Source organism: Balaenoptera ricei, chromosome 2, assembly GCF_028023285.1.
Source record: "Balaenoptera ricei isolate mBalRic1 chromosome 2, mBalRic1.hap2, whole genome shotgun sequence".
Classification (NCBI taxonomy): Eukaryota; Metazoa; Chordata; class Mammalia; order Artiodactyla; family Balaenopteridae; genus Balaenoptera; species Balaenoptera ricei.
Genome location: NC_082640.1, coordinates 187,633,244 through 187,649,735, shown reverse-complemented (window position 1 = coordinate 187,649,735; position 16,492 = coordinate 187,633,244). Strand labels below are relative to the sequence as shown.

General features: G+C 58.3%; 1 protein-coding gene across 10 annotated transcripts in view; it reads left to right on the top strand.

Annotated features, from left to right (window-relative positions):
• Positions 1–16,492, top strand: part of BRF1 (BRF1 RNA polymerase III transcription initiation factor subunit) — a 71,918-nt gene that overhangs the window by 51,281 nt on the left and 4,145 nt on the right. For 7 of the 10 annotated variants that reach the window (XM_059915159.1, XM_059915160.1, XM_059915157.1 and 4 more), the window contains 10 exons: positions 3,994–4,143; positions 5,207–5,300; positions 6,542–6,668; positions 7,054–7,093; positions 7,424–7,516; positions 11,964–12,233; positions 13,799–13,860; positions 14,424–14,505; positions 14,610–14,665; positions 15,015–15,271. In XM_059915159.1, coding sequence (XP_059771142.1) covers positions 3,994–4,143; positions 5,207–5,300; positions 6,542–6,668; positions 7,054–7,093; positions 7,424–7,516; positions 11,964–12,233; positions 13,799–13,860; positions 14,424–14,505; positions 14,610–14,665; positions 15,015–15,271 — 1,231 coding nt within the window. Of the gene's footprint in view, positions 1–3,317; positions 3,540–3,956; positions 4,144–5,206; positions 5,301–6,541; positions 6,669–7,053; positions 7,094–7,423; positions 7,517–11,963; positions 12,234–13,798; positions 13,861–14,423; positions 14,506–14,609; positions 14,666–15,014; positions 15,272–16,492 lie in introns of those variants that run through there. The other 3 variants (XM_059915164.1, XM_059915158.1, XM_059915165.1) reach the window with 3 other exon arrangements.

Here is a 16,492-nt window from a genome sequence, read left to right as displayed (position 1 = left end):
AGCTCAGGCTCAGTAGTTGTGGCGCACGGGCTTAGTTGCTCCGTGGCACGTGGGATCTTCCCAGACCAGAGATCGAACCCATGTCCCCTGCATTGGCAGGTGGATTCTTTTTTTTTTTTTTTTTATAAGCAGTTTACTTATATGTGTGGGGTTTTTTTAATTAATTAATTTATTTATTTATTTTTGGCTGTGTTGGGTCTTCGTTTCTGTGCGAGGGCTTTCTCTAGTTGTGGCAAGCGGGGCCCACTCTTCATCGCGGTGCGCGGGCCTCTCACTGTTGTGGCCTCTCTTGTCGCAGAGCACAGGCTCCAGACACGCAGGCTCAGTAGTTGTGGCTCACGGGTCCAGTTGCTCCGCGGCATGTGGGATCTTCCCAGACCAGGGCTCGAACTCGTGTCCCCTGCATTGGCAGGCAGATTCTCAACCACTGCGCCACCAGGGAAGCCCCTGGCAGGTGGATTCTTAACCACTGTGCCACCAGGGAAGTCCCTCCTTTTTTATGGCTGAGTAATATTCCATTGTATACGTGTAGCACATCTTCTTCATCCACTCCTCTCTCAATGGACATCTTGTCTACTGTGAATAGTGCTGCTGTGAATGTCGAGGTGCATGTATCTTTTCCTGATATATGCACAGGATTGTGATTGCTGGGTCATATGGTAACTCTATTTTTAGTTTTTTAAGGAACCTCCATACTGTTCTCCATAGTGGCTGTACCAATTTACATTCCCACCAACAGGGTAGGAGGGTTCCCTTTTCTCTACACCCTCTCCAGCATTTATTATTCGTAAATTTTTTTTTGTTGATGGCTATTCTGACTGTTATGAGGTGGTACCTCGTTGGAGTTTTGATTTTCATTTCTGTAATAATTAGTGATGTTGAGCAGTTTCTCATGTGCCAGTTGGCCATCTGTATGTCGTCTTTGTAGAAATGTCTATTTAAGTCTTCTTTTTTGCCTGTTTTAAATATTTCACTTTGTTAGTTTTTTATTTAACTACTTAGTTCATTATTTTGTCCTTACCTAAGCACTTAAGTCTATTAAGTTACCTAGAAAATTGTTCTTTAATTTCCTAATAGTTTGTCTGGAGGTGAGGGGGCTGTGTACCCTTGTCTTGCTAATTTTTAGTTTTCTTGCCCTTGAGGTCAAAGGGCACATCCTGTGATATTTCTGTTCTCTGGGATGTAGGGAGGGTTTCTTTGTTCTTTAATACACGGTCAATTTTCATAACTGTTCCACAGACTTTGGAAAAGAATGATTACTTTTTGTAAGGTATTGACTTTAAAACATATTTGTTAAATTGAGCCTATGGTGATGGCATCCAGTTCCCCATTTGGTCTTTTTTTCCCCCAAGCCAGTCTGTCAAATTTGAGGGAATTGTGTTAAAAATCTCATATCATTGTGGTTATGTTAAAATCTCATATCAAGTGTGGAAATTTGTTTGCAACACTTTTTGCTTTATTTAATGCTTTCTCCTTCCCCGTGTGTCTACAGATTTGTGACTGTTCTGTCTTCTTTAAGATTATCTTGTCCCTTCCATCCTAAGAAACACCTGTCTGTGTCCCTTTCAGGGGTCCCTTGCCCTGAGTCCCTTGTTGCTGCTCCCTTCACGGCTGCCCTTTTCCTCCTGGTGACCTGCTTCGTGGGGCCCAGCAGAGCCTTTGGAGCTTCACCTTTTTGCATTATTTTTAAGTGTCTCTTGTAAACACCATATCCTGGTTTTAGCGCTTTGGTGCAAGCTGATTAGGGAATTTAACTTAACGTTGTGTGACCTATACTTGTGGTTTGTTATTTTCTCCTAGTTTTTTTTTTTTTTTTCTCCCTACTTTAAATGCCCCAGTCCATTCCACACCGATCGCAGACTGCTGGCATGTTTGCCTTGAAATTTTTACCAGTACCACAGTTTTCTATTTCAAGAACTAATCAGCGTCAAAGTCCCACCCAAATCAGGATGAGATCTTTTAATGTGCTTTTAACTTAATCCCCAGTTCTGATGGGTTTTGTTTTATTGTAAATAATTAGAAACCTTAGCAATTATATTTTTAAAATATGTTTTCTCCCAATAATATCTTTTTAAGCAACCAAATAACCCCCCCAAACCCCAAACCAACCCAAAACAAAACACCCACAGTGGAAGTAGGTGTAGCTCCAGACTGCCTAGGCTCAAATGACACTGCCCCATCTTGGACACCTTGTCGTCTCTGAAAGGGGGTTAAGTGGTAGTAGCTGCCTGTTGTCAACCTAAAACAGCCAATTACGTTACCAGCAACATGAGTTTACTCGGGAGAGGCAGGGGAATTGTATTTCGGGACCCACAAGCTATGGCAAACCACAGGCAAGTCCTGCAACAAAGGAGAGGAGCCTTACTTTATGGGGGGGGGGGCGGGGGGAGGAAGTTGGGCGTGGCTGCTTTGAAGGTTTTCCAGTCTCCATTGGAGGAAAGTGAGAGTTGAGGGTGGTGGCGGTTTCTCATTGGCTGGGCTGTTGCTGGGCCGGGAGAAAATCTTCCTTCCTCTTCCCAGGGCAGCGCACCAGCTTCTTCCCGCCCAGAGGCGCAAAGCAAGCTGGGAAGGAGGGTCTGGTGTGAGAGCGCCCCCTTCAGGGCTTCCCGCCTCCATTTTACGCGAGGTTACCCTTATTTATTTCCACACTGTGTTGGCTGGGCTGAGCTGGGTGGCTGTTAGGGTCCAGCTGGCATAAGGCAACCAAGAGGCACTGCTCCCTACGCCACCACAGCCTCCTCGGTCAGTGCAGGGGAGTGTCCGCCTGAATCCATGTGGTCCCTGGACGACCCAGCCTGCTTCAGGGGCGGCTGCCAATCTCTGTGGCCTCAGAAACCTTCCCTGGGTCCTTTATGTGAGCCAAGGCTGGCAGGGGTGGAAGAGGTGCTCGTAGGATCTATGGGGCTTCCAGGGGCCAGAGCTCAGTCATGAATGCCCTGTAGATGTAGGGAGGCCAGGAGAAGTGGGCAGGCTGGGGCCCAGAAGGTCGGTGCTGGGTGTTGGTAAACAGCTGGGGTCTCTGACACGCCTGCTTGCGCTGCTGTTGGAGGTGTCAGAGATGAGCTGACCAGTCCCCTTCCCTCCTGTGCCTCCCAGGGTCTTTCCGATCTGCCCTTCATCCTCCTCCGTCTGCCTGTACACACCTGCTTCCGGGCCAGCCCGTCCCCTCCTGGAACCCCCTCCTCGGGCCTCCGCCCCGGCCCCCTGAGCACAGCCTTCCTGGATGATCTTGTCCAAAGGAGGTCTCGCCCCGCTATTCTCTGTCTTAGGGCTCTGCAGGGTTCCTTCAGTTGCCTATGGCAATCCAGACGCTTAGCGGAATTGAGTAAATTACTTGGCTGTTTTTGCCCGCTCTGTGAAGCTTCTAGCCCAAAGCCGCGTGAGGGAGTGCTGGTGAGGAGGGAGAGGGTGTGTGTGCAGGCGGCTCCGGTCCCTCCTGAGCCGGGCTGACGCTCCCTTAGTGAGAGAGGCGTTCATCTGAAGAGGTGCACACGCCCGTAGACAGGAGGGCAGACGATGGAAGCTGGCGTTACACAAGAGTAAGTGCAGAAAATAAGTACGTAAAAACTTGGCTGACTCACAGCAGTCCATGGAATGCCAAATGAAGCAACGGGGTTTTGTGCATGCGTCTGCAGGAGCGTGTGCGATGCGTACGCAGGCTTGGGGCCCCCACGTCCCGTGGCAGGGCACGCACGTCCCGCCCACCGGCTCCGCTCTGGGTGCAGCAGCCGCCCGGCCGCAGTGTCTGCAGCTGCTCCGGGAGGCTGCGTGTCCAGGAGGGGGGCTCGTGTCGGAGGAAAGGGGCCCTGGGGAGCCTGTGCGGTGGAAGGACGGGTGAGGGTGGCCCGAGGGGGGGCCCAGGGGAGCTCTTGTCGCACCAGCTGGGTTTCCGTGTGCTGCCAGATGTGGAGCGCACGCCCCACAGGGCCTCCTGGCACTGCACACTCCTGTTCCAGGGCGCGTACGGCTGGCTGAGGTGCGTGTCTTCCGCAGACCCCTGCCTGTACATCCCGCGCTTCGCCCACCTGCTGGAGTTCGGTGACAAGAACCACGAGGTGTCCATGACGGCCCTGAGGCTCCTGCAGAGGATGAAGAGGGACTGGATGCACACGGGCCGGCGCCCTTCGGGCCTCTGTGGGGCAGGTGAGGCGGCCTTGGAGTCACGCTGGCTGGGTCCCGCTGCCAGTGTGCGGGTGCTTTGTGTCCCGGCCCTTCAGCAGGCCGAGCCAGTAGGTGGTGGGTTGCCTCCAGAGCTGCCTGCTGGCCTCCCTGGCCCAGTCCGAACCCAGCCCTCAGGGACTTCCGCCTGCTGCCTCTTGACCTCACTTCTGTCTTGGAGGACAGGCAGGACCCTCAGAGGCCAAGGGGACTGCCGAGCTTCCTGGCCTTGACCCCAGGCTTGAATGTTGAGGTGCAGCCGTGCTGAGTCATTGCTGCAGAGGGCACCCCGGGCTGTCGGGCTAGCGCCCCGTTCCCCAAAGGACAGTTGTCTCGTCTCCCCTCCAGGTGGCAGCAGCCCACAGACGGCCCTCCTGCTCTGTTCCTGACACTCCCTGGAGCTGGAGCCCCTCCCCAGGAGGGCCGTTACCCTTCCTCTTAGCCTCTTACCCTGCCCCACAAGGTCGAGTCCCCTCCTTTCCAGAGCGCTCAGCAACTAGCAGGATCAGTGCTTCCTGAGATGCATTTTCCATCTCCAAGCCTGACTCCCGAGTTTGCAGTCCAGAATCTGGGCCTCTCCCAGGATCCAGCCAGTTGTGGTCGGCAGCACAGCACACCTGGGCCCACTCCCTCTCTCCCCGATTCCTGGCTTGTCCATCCCCAGCCAGCGTTTCCCATACAGGTCACCTCAAAGTTCACTCGTTTGCTTTGAGAGGTTACACAAAGTTCTCAGAAAGTGTATTTTAATTTTTCTTGCGTTTAAAGAAGGAACGTGTGATGCAGTACTTCTTACGTTTTTAAAAATTACTGTATAATTGCCTGCAAAGCGGTTTGTGGATCTCAGGTGTTCTGACAGTCGTGCAGACCGTGCAGCACCGCCCGCAGGAAGGTGAGGAGGGCGGTGTCGCCCCGGGGCTCCCAGAGCACCCTCTGGCGCTGTCTCCCCAGCTGGTCGCACTGTGGGGTCATCAGCCCTCTGCCCACAGGATCGCTCCTGGGTTTGGCAGGAGCATCCTGTTTCTGAATTCCCCATTGTATTCCTTTCCAGCACTTCTGGTTGCAGCCAGGATGCACGATTTCCGGAGGACCGTCAAAGAGGTCATCAGCGTGGTCAAGGTGTGCGAATCCACGCTGCGCAAGAGGTGGGTCGCTCTTATCGCAGCCGGGGGCTTGGCCAGGCTTCCCTGCACAGCCTCTCAGTCCGTCCAAGCAGTGGCCCCTCTCTTCCACCCTGTGTTGAGGTGGACAGTGGTTTGTAAAGTCACTCTGACTCACAGGTCAGGAAACAGGTACCGAGAGTGGCCTCGTCTGTCTCCTGGCTGGTGCAGCCTGAGTGACCGGTCTCCCTGGGGGAAGCCAGGCTCAAGCAGAGGGCCACTGTGTCCCTGTAACGGAGTGGTCGGGCGAGCCCCTGCTTTGGATACTGTGTTCACAGGGTCGTTGCGGCAGCTCCAGCAGGAGCTCCACGTAGACTGTGACGAGAGAGTCACCAGCCCAGAGTCGCTGGCACAGCCGTCAGCGCAGGGTGTTTACCCTGAGTCTGGAGCTCTTGACGGCTGTCTTTCTACTGAGATCATATCCTATGGCAGTTTTCAAAGGCAGAGAGAAGTTTATTTTGCTTATTTGAACTCTGGTTCTCTTTAAAAATTTTTCTGTTGAACATTTTAAAGATGGTATAAAATGTAGGAAATGGACAAGAGTTAATTATGGCTGGGCACACTGCAGTACAGGAGCCCTGCCTGCCTGGGACTGGTGGCTCGGCCTCCTTCCTTCTGGGGCCTTCTTGAGTCTACCTGGGGGAGCAATGAGAGTGCCGTGCCTTTTTCTCCCAGGGGCCCAAGCTATCGGCAGGATAGAGTAGGGGCTGAGAGGCTGCCGGACAGCCCTCGGGCCTGTGCTCACAGCTGTGTGTGGCAGGGTGCTGGGCCTGGGAACCAGCACCCCTGAGGGACTGTTTTGTAAACGGAGTGCTGTTTTTTTTTTAATTTATTTTATTTATTTTTTGGCTGTGTTGGATCTTTGCTGCGCGCGGGCTTTCTCTAGTTGTGGCGAGCGGGGGCTACCCTTCGTTGCGATGCGCGGGCTTCTCATCGCGGTGGCTTCTCTTGTTGCAGAGCGCGGACTCCAGGTGTGCAGGCTTCAGTAGTTGTGGCACGCGGGCTCAGTAGTTGTGGCTCGTGGGCTCTAGAGCACAGGCTCAGTAGTTGTGGCACATGGGCTTTAGTGGCTCCGCGACATGTGGGATCTTCCCGGACCAGGGCTTGAACCCTTGTCCCCTGCATTGGCAGGCGGATTCCCAACCCCTTTGCCAGCAGGGAAGCCCTGGGTGCTGGTTTGAGCGCTGTTCTCGGGCACCAGGTTCCCTTTCAAACGTCTGTTTCAGGCTCACAGAGTTTGAAGATACCCCCACCAGTCAGCTGACCGTGGACGAGTTCATGAAGGTCGACCTGGAGGAGGAGTGCGACCCCCCGTCCTACACAGCTGGGCAGAGGAAGCTGCGGATGAAGCAGGTGGGCCCCCCGCACACCGGGCCTGGCTGCCCCACCCGTTTCCTGCTCTTGCTTCACAACAGTGGCGTAGCTGCGAAGACTGAAGCGGGGGCGGGGTGCTGAGCCCGGGCGGGGCCAGGGTGGGCCACACGGAGCACAGTCCCTCCTGGGCCCCGAGCCATCTCGTCTGCTGTTGGGGTCTCCCTAGACCCCCCTCAGTGCATCCCGTACAGTTTCTGGGGCAAGCCGCCTCCCTGAGGGCCCTGGTGCTCATGTCTCGGGGGGCCTGAAGCCCGAGTCCCTCTCGTCAGGCTGGGGACCTGCGCTGGGGTCGAGAGGCCACCGGGTGCTGGCAGGCACCGCTCTCGCTCCTTTCGCTAAACGCATTCGTCCTCTTCCTTTTCAGCTGGAACAAGTCCTGTCAAAGCAGCTGGAGGAAGTGGAAGGTAACCAGCCTATCTTAATGTACGGGTGCTTCAGGTCCTTACAGGAACGGATTGTGTGCTTGCTTTTTTTTTTTAAACATTTTATTTATTTAGTTAGTTAGTTTGTTTGTTTCCGCCGGGTCTTCGTTGCGGTACACGGGCTCCTTAGTTGCGGCTCACGGGCTCCTTAGTTGCGGCATGTGAACTCTTAGTTGCGGCACGCGTGTGGGATCTAGTTCCCCAACCAGGGATCGAACCCAGGCCCCCTGCACTGGGAGCGCAGAGTCTTAGCCACTGGACCACCAGGGAAGTCCCCTGTGCTTACTTTTTGCTGTTAATTTATTGCTTCAGGTGAAATATCCAGCTACCAGGACGCAATTGAGATTGAACTAGAAAACAGCCGGCCAAAGGCAAAGGGGGCCCTTGCCAGCCTGACAAAAGATGGTGAGTCCAGCCACGTCTCCTCACCCGCTGGCTCAGTTCACCCGTGTCCGGCAGTTGCCCCGCCGCCGAGCTTCGCTGCCCCTCCTGCTGCCCCCACCGTGGCCGTGCGTCCTGCCTCTTGGCTCCACCCCTGCCCCAGGCCTCCGCGCACCGAGCTGGGCATCCGCTGCTCCCAGGACACCCCGAGCCACCCTGTGTCCCCAGCAGCTCCGGGGCGGCCAAGTCTTCCAGACCAGTCTCCTGCCCCCGCTGCCCTCAGGCTACTCACTCACTGGCAGACGCTGCCTGTGGGAAAGAGCTCGCCCTGCGCCCGCGGCCCACACAGCCCTCCCCGCTGCCGCCTCTCCCCGCGTCCCATCGCATCTCGTGTGCAACCCCGTTTCTGGTTTGGGGCCTCGTGAAGCTGCCGTGAGCCCCCTCGGACAGATCTCTTTGTGCATGTGTGGTTTTCATTTCTCCCACGTTGGCTCCCTTGCCGTGCTCCGGGGACACCCCGGCTGGTTTGGGGCGCCCCCTCCGCTCACACTCTGCGGGTCCGCGGCCGGCGCCCTCCCACCCCCTCTCTGGCTCACAGGACAGGGCCGGGTGCTGAGTAAGCGTTGGTTCCGTCAGTCGTCCAGTCTGGAAGGCGAGCACCTGCTCACCGCCCTCCCCTGGGGCTCTGTAGCTGCCCCCCTCGTTCACTTCCTCGTCCCATCTTCAGAGTCATCCTGGCCGCCGCCCGCCCCAGCGCAGCTCTCCACCCTGTCCATCACCTGGAGCAGGTTGGCGCCGTCCTCCCCCCGAGAGCGAGAGTGGGGTGTCTCCCTCCCGGGGGTTTTCTTCTGAGTCGGAGGCCTTGCCTCAGGTGCTTTGGGTCCCAGCTGCACTGCCTTCTCTGTTGCTGCCATAAGTGGCGTCTTCAACTGCTGTGTTTGTGGAAGATACTGATTTCTAGGTGGTGCTTTTGTGCTCTTGTATGTTAGGGATTCTGTTACTGCTTTGAGTACTTCTCAGTTCATCATCGGATTATTCAGGTAATTGGTGAGTTAGGTCATCTACAAATAGTGGTATTTTACTGCCCTTCACGATTTTTAGGCCCCTACTTTCTTGCTCTTGCCTAGTCCATTGCTTGACCCTTAAAGACCATGCTGAGTCTTGGCTGTGACAATGGGCATGTCATCCGGCTTCCCCATAAGGCCTCCGTGCTGCCCGGGACACACGGTACAGGATTTGGGCTGAAATACCACGTTGTCCTGTAAAGGAAACACCCACCGCCGTTTTCACTGAGCCGTCCAATCTCAGCCGTCAGGGAGTGTTTCTGATGTCTGCAGGGTCTGCGGAGAGAACACAGGGTTTTCTTGGGTCAGTGAATGTGATCCATCATTTCCACAGTGTCCCATGGTTCTGGGAAGGCCTTGCCTGGCCAGACGGTGAACCTCTCTGTTCTTAGGCTGCCACGGCGTCCCATCCAGGCACAGATTTGAACAAACTTGTATCTAACAATACTTTTGGCTTTATTGTTTCTCTGGTTGTTTTCATTTTTATCCTTTCTTATTCTGCATAGTTTGTTTCTGTGTTTTTTTGGGTTTTTTAAACCTAGCTAGGTTGTTGATTTCCCGTTCAACCAGCTCTCGCACTGATTTATGAACCCTGCTGCCTTCCTGTACACTGTTGCTGATTTCCGCTTCCCTCTGCTCTGTCCTCCTCGCAGCTTCTCTCCTTGTTTTAAACTGAGGTCACTGCCTGGCTGGTTTCCTGTGACACACTCACGCAGGGCAGGGCCCGAGTGTCGTTTGAGCTGCGATCCGCTGTCCTGGTATCAGACGCTTTGCGCTGCTCACGGTCTCAGATTATATTTGTCTTTGGTGCTAAGAGTCAAGTGAGGGAGTTAAGAGTTGGGGCGGGGGCTTTTGTTTTCTGATTTTGTTGTTAACCTCCACATTTACTGCGTTGTGACCGAGTGTGTTGCTGGCGCTGTCCCTCCCTTGTGCCATCAACTCTTGTGGCCACAGGTCCGCTGGTTGGAGACGCCAGTGGTGCTTGGGAGGAGGCCCCCTCTGCTCCCGTCCAGCTGGGCTGGGCTCTGTGTCTGTCGGGGCATCTCACTGGTCACGTCGTCAGCTTTGAGGTCCTCTTGCAGACAGAGGTGGCCGCCGTGTTCCAGCTGAGGCTGGCTTGTTTTTGGTGCCTGGCGCCCTCCACGGCCTGGGGGCATGCCTGGTGGTCTCTGCTCTGCCTGCCCCACCTGTTCCGTCCGTGTCCTCCTCTTCTAGACAGCAGAGAATTGAGCTCTGCTTTCTGATCCAGCCTGAGAGCTTTTTCTCTTTCAACAGTGGAAGCGAGCTCTTTTATGTCTGCTTATGTGCCTTTCTGCTTGGTGTTTTCTGGACCTTGGGAAGGTCTGGGTTTTGTCCCAGTGGTTTCCTTCACGTGGTTTCTTCAGCCCTCCGTTTCTCGGGCAGCACCTGTTTGCACCTGCCCAGCAGTGGGGCGGACACAGGCTCGCTCTCCTGCCCCCGCCCGGCTGTCAGCGGCCGCTGTCACGCTTACCAGGCACTGTGGAGGGGCCGCTCGTCTCCTGCTCCAGTTCCAGCTTTTCACACGCTTCCCTTCTGGGGAGACCGTCGGGGACGTGTCCTCTTCCACGCCCCTGCCGTTTGGTTATCTGGACCATTTCCACGTTTCATCCGTTGTGTCAAGAATGAAGGGACGGGCCCGGCCCGCCTTGGCCATGGGTCGCTCCTCGGATCCATTGCCTCCTCGTGAACCAGCCCCTGAGCCTCCCAGCCCCGGCAAGGAAGCCGCAGCTCCCGCGTCCCCTCCTCTGCGGCGAGGACGGAGGCTGGGCTGGAGGAGGGGTGGAGGGGGACGCGGGCCACGGACGCAGGTACGAGTCCTTCCCTCCGGAGGACGTGTCGCATGCGTGCAGGGCACTGGGCCCTGGGACCCCACGGCGGACAGAGCGGACCGACTGATGTCCTCCCTCTGCTGGCCCTCCTGCGGGATGTCCGGTGACACACACGGTAATGGCGTGGGCTTCCAAGCAAGGGGCCAAGAGGGCGTGAGGGAGCTGTGCGCGTGGTCGGGGGTGTGTATTCCAGGCCCAGGGCCCGGCGAGTGCCCACCCCGGTGTGCAGCTGCCTCCTATTGCTGGAAATTAGTCGTGTTGTTTACGTACGTGGGATCGTGTAGTGTGTACCCTGTTTCTCCTCTGGCTTTTTCACTCTGTGTAGTTGTTCTGAGCCGTCCGTCGCTAGATCAGCCCTCTTTGTGGAGTAGTGGTGCCCGAGTGCACCCAGTCCGGGGTGGAAGGACCCCGGGATTATTTCCAGTCTTGGACCGTTGCACGTAACCTGCTGTGAACATTCGTGTAACTGTCTTTGTTTTTTTAATTAATTAATTTATTTATTTATTTTTGGGTGCGTTGCGTCTTCGTTGCTGCACGCAGGCTTTCTCTAGTTGCAGCGAGCGGGGGCTACTCTTTGTTGCGGTGCATGGGCTTCTCTCGCTGCTGAGCATGGGCTCTAGGTGCGCGGGCTCAGTAGTTGTGGCTCGCGGGCTCTAGAGCACAAGCTCAGTAGTTGTGGCCCACGGGCTTCGTTGCTCCACAGCATGTGGGATCTTCCTGGACCAGGGCTTGAACCCGTGTCCCCTGCATTGGCAGGCGGATTCTTAACCACTGTGCCACTGGGAAAGTCCATCATGTAACTGTCTTTATTTCCTTTTCCCTTGGGTAAATGCTGAGGAGTGGAATCGCTGGGTCAGGGGGAGACGTGTTTAAGTCTTTAAGAAAGCATCTGACTGTTTTCCAATGTGGTGGCACCGGGAGCGTGGCGTCCATCCCTCCGTGCCCCTCGCACTGGTGTGGCTGTGCGAGGGGGCGGGGCATGCAGGCTTGCAGGTCCGTCGTGACAGCATGACGCGTACCTGTTTATCACCCACGTCGCCACTGCTGGAGTCTCTGGTCAAACCTTTCGCCCATTTTTTATTGGGTTGTGTGTTTTCAGAGTTGTTTACACATTCTAGAGACAAGTGCTTTGTCAGATGTGTGATTTGCAGGTAAGTCTGCAGCTTGTTTTTTTGTCTTAACAGTGTCTTTCAAAGGTAGAGTTCTCAATTTTGATGAAATCCGACTTATCAGTGCTTTATTGATTCTGCTTTCAGCGTCATGTATAAGAAGTTCCGGTTTAATTCACAGTCACCTATCTTCCCATTGTTTCTCTGAAATGTTTACAGTTTTAGCTGTTAGGTTCACATCTGATCCATTTTGAGTTAATCTTTGCGTCACGTGTGAGGTGTGGGCTGAGGCCCATTCACGGGCGGGTGGGTGTTGGGCGCCCTTGGGACAAGGCACATCTTTTGGAATAAGTGCCTTTTGCAGCTGGGCGGAAACGCTCCTCTTCACCAAGCGGGCTCTCTGGCTTCCTGCCTGGGTAACAGGTGGTGCGTGAAATTGTGTCCCTAGGCTCCGTTGAGGACACCACGTCCAGCTTGTTTGGTGAGGAGGACGCCGAGGATGAAGAGCTGGAGGCCGCGGCCAGCCACCTGAACAAGGACTTCTACCAGGAGCTCCTTGGGGGAGGCATTCCTGGCAGCTCGGAAGCGGCAGGAGGCCCTGAGGGAGGCGGCAGGCCCCCCGCCCTGGAGTCCCTGCTCGGCCCTCTGCCCACCGCGGCCAGTCTGGGCATCTCGGACTCCATCCGAGAGTGCATCTCCTCGCAGAGCCGGGACCCCAGTGAGCGCCCAGGGACTGGGGGAGCAGGGTGGGTGGAGAGACGGCGGGGAGCTCCTCCGGGCGGGTGGGGTGGGGTTTCCAGGCCTGGGTCGTCCCCCCCCCCCGCCTGTGGGAGTTGGAGGTGCTGCTTCTGAGGGGCCTCCGAGAAGGGTGGGCTTGGGAGGGGCCCTGCCAGCTCCGCTGCAGGCTGTGTGAGCAGTCAGTGACCCCAGCTGTGCTGACGCCCGAATGCCGCAGGGCTTGTCAGCATCTCCGGGACCCTCCTCCGCTGACCAGAGCCCTCGGTTTGGTCGGGCTGTGGCTGGAGGCTCCTTCCTGCCCCTGTGCAACTCGGGAGGCCTCAGTGCAGAGGCCACATGCTACAGAGGGGCCACAGGGACAGACTGGCATCCCCTGCCCGCGCCTCTGCATCTAACCTGGTGGGAAAGTGTCGGCCAAAGGCGGCATCTCCACTGGTCGGACGGATGTCACTTGCTGGGCTCCAGTGCCTGCAGTGCCGGGGCACCTGCGCAGGGGCCCAGCTGCTCCTCCCTCGGGGGGGCCTGGCGTGCAGGCGGCTCCGGGAGGGCGGCGGGTTTGGTCTTGTCGCAGTTTCACCGTAAGGTGGGCCCTGCCTCCTCTGGGCGCCAAGGGCTTGGCCTCTGTGTGCGAGGAGCCTCTGTGAGAGGGACGCTGCTCAGATGTTCCTCCCGTGCCCTGTGGCTGGGCGTGGCGATGGGCGGTCGTGCGCCTACTGTGGTGGCGTTGGTGGTCTAGAGGGGAGAGGGATGTGACACAGACCCAGCCCATCAGTTAGGTACAGGTGGGTTGTACCCCAAAGGGGCTGCCGTATGAGTGGAACCCGGAGCAGGTCCCACAGCTCACTGAGCAGAGGGCATGTGCAAAGGCCCTGAGGCAGCTGGGGGCACTGCGACCTGGACAGAAAGAGGCCAAGCTGGCTGGAGCTGAGAGAGCAAGGGGAGCGAGGCTGACCGCAGAGGGGCGTGGGGGTGTGTCTGAGCGCCCAGCCTCCGCCGCGGAGCGGCAACGCGACAGGAGAGCATCCCCGACAGCCTGCTGGCAGGAGGGCATTCCCGGTTCCCGTCGGGCTGGAACCAACAGGACGGGGCAGAGAACCGTTAGATGACGAGCGGCGGCCCACAGGAGGGGCGGCCCACAGGAGGGCCGGCCCCGGTTTCTGGGCCGTGCAGGTTGTGCTGTTGACCAGCTGGGGCAGGAGGGTGGTGGCCGACAGGTTTTGGGGGTGTCCTGAGCGTGGTCACGGAAGGCTGCCCGAGGCCCCCTCTCCTGGGCCTGTTGATCTGAAAAGCTTTCTGTACAGGAGAGCGTGAGGTCTGGGAGGTCTTCCAAGTTAGCATCCTGCTGCTTCCACTCGGCGCTGGGATGTAAGCCTTGCCCCCTGTGCCCTGCACTCGCAGGGATGGGGCCGGGACCGGCTGGCGGCCGGGAGGAAGCGGCTGCTAGAAGCCCTTGGCCGCACCCCCGAGTCCTGAGATGGCCCAGGTGATGTATGCGCTCGTTTAACTGGACGTTGACCCTAAATGCCAGGCTGTGCTTCCCTCTAGAAGATGCTTCCGGGGACGGTGAGCTAGACCTCAGCGGCATCGATGACCTCGAGATCGACAGAGTAAGCGCCGTGAGCTCTCAGTGGCCTTCCCGAGGGGTGCTGGTTGGGGTCCGTGGAGTGCCAGGCTACGCCCCATTGGGAAGCTCCTGTGGGCTGGGGGCACAGCTCCATATCCCCCCGGGCCTGCCGTCGTTCGGACGGGCTCTTAGCAGTTTGTCCAGCAATGCTTGTTCTCTGACAGGCGGGAAGCCTTTCCCCTGATTTGTCACCAATCACCTTGTGCCTGAGGCCACCTGCGTGTTCTTAAGTTGGCGTCTTGAGCCCTCACCTCAGTTCCTTCTCCGGGACCCACGTCCCTGCACTCTGGCTGGCCTGGCTCCCGTGCCCCGGGGGACCACAAACTGCCAGGAGTGGGGGGGCGTTTGCTGCAGGGTTGGTTCATGGATGCGGCCCTCAGGCCGGCCTGGAAAGGCTGGAGGACACCAGGGTGTTAGCCGGCTCTCCACACACGTTCCCTCTTGGGTCGGAGGCCTGCTTCCTGACCCGCGTGTATGAAGGGGCGCACGTTGGCAGAGCTGAGCTCTGGGCGTGCCCTCTGATGGTGACGCTGCGCTCTGCCCCAGTACATCCTGAACGAGGCCGAAGCCCGCGTGAAGGCCGAGCTGTGGATGCGGGAGAATGCCGAGTACCTGCGGGAGCAGAGGGGTGAGTGCCCGCCCAGGCGCCCTGGAACGCGGGCCTCGCGGACCCCCACCCGCCCAGGTGCCCTGGGGCGCCAGCCTTGCTGACCCCGCTCCTTGACCTTTCAGAGAAAGAAGCGAGAATCGCGAAGGAGAGGGAGCTTGGCATCTACAAGGAGCACAAGGTAGGGCGCCGCCTCTTCCTCAGGGACCTGAGAGCTCCCGGCCGCCCACCCTGCGCTGTGCTGGCCTCCCACTGGCAGATGCCCGGCCAGCCCCCGCCCCCGCCCTGTGACCTGGGGAAGCCCGCTTGGGGCCCAGCCCGGCCGGGGCTCTGCACGGTGGGCTGTAGGCAGATTGCAGCTGCCCAGTGGCTCCTCCAGCACTGGACTGCCCTGTGCCCCACTCTCCAGGGAGAGTAAGACTCCCCAGCCGACCCTGATTGCTTGAGCCCCGCTCCCACGTCCTGAGTGGCACCTGGCAGGTTCATAGGACCAAGACCTACAGGAAACGTAATGTTGTGTTTCCATCGAGCCCAAGAAGTCTTGCAAGCGACGGGAGCCGATCCAGGCTAGCACGGCCGGGGAGGCCATCGAGAAGATGCTGGAGCAGAAGAAGATCTCCAGCAAGATCAACTACAGCGTGCTCCGGGACCTCGACAGCAAGGGCGGGGGCGGCCCACACAAGGAGGACGCCCGGCCTCAGGAGAGGACTGGAGCCAGGAAGCTGTCTCGGCGGAAAACGCCAGCCAGCAGGAGCGGGGCTGATCCCGTGGCCAGCGTGGGGAAAAGGTACCGTGCCAGGCGGGCTGGGTGTCGGGCAGGCGCAGGGCTGTGGGGCGTTCCCCACCTGTGTGCTGGGAACCAGTGTCGGTGTCCAGCGTGGCCCCCGCTGCCCTGGCCAGGAGCTGAGCAGGGCTTCAGCCCTGGAAGGGCTCCTGCGGCATCGGGGTCTGTTCTGTTTGAAGAGACTTGTGGGCCGGGCCCATTCTCCACCCCAGGGGTCCGTTCTCCCGGGAGGGCCCCCCGCCATGCTCTGCGCACTGCCTGCCCGTCCCCCATCCCCCTGCTCTCTCCGCTGAGGGAGAGCAAACCACTGATGGGGCAAGTGGGATAGGGTGGGGAAGACACCAGCGCGACCACAGGGCCCTCCTGATGGCGGCTGGTGGGGCCAGGTCCAGGCAGCTTTGCAGTGCCCCCCGCCCCAGGCCGAGAGCCCCTGCCGCGGCCGAGGGTGGTCGGTGTGCCCGCAGCCTGGCCCCTGGCTGTGCTCGCGGGGGGATTCCAGAGGGGAGGGCCCTCTGGGGCTGCACTCCCACCACCTGACCCCCTCTTCTCTGGCGCTACCGTTTTCTCGTCCTGACTCATCTGAGAAGTTAAAGATGTTCTGATTTGCATTTCTGTTCTCTAAAGTGGGAGTAATCATTTTTCGCAGTTTTTGCGACACTTCTTCTGTAATTTGGTGACCCCTCTCCCTTGTTCCTCGAGACCCCACGCCTCCAAGTCCCCAAGCGCCCAGTACAGCCTGTCAGTGTCCGGACAGCTGGTCCTGGTCCTGTTGGGTGTCCCCGTGCTCCCTTCTGATGACAGGCACAAGAGCGGGCACTGCGGGAGGCCCGCCCGCCGCTCTCCTGGAGCCTGGGAAGCGCCCCGCCCGGACACGGTGTGGTCGCTGCCTGTGCTCCCGGGTCGTGGCAGGCAGCCTCGTCCTTTGGCGAGGGGGCGCCTCACCCCCAAGCTCGGCATCCCCTGCTCCCATCACCGTGCACGGGGGTGACGGGGGCTGCTTTCCCAGAGCTCAGGTTCAGCCTGTGTTTGTCAGTGCAAAGTGCTGTGGCCGAGCCCCGTCGCACGGTCCGGCTGTCCCCTCGTGGACGTGGTGTTCGCCGTCCGTCTGTGAGCATTTTGGCGGCTGGCGCCCGCGGTGCATTTGCAGAAGCGGTGGGGCAGCGGCCCTGTGGGGCAGCCACGGGCCCTCCAGGCCACCGGCTGGGCGGGGCCGCGGGCGGAGGG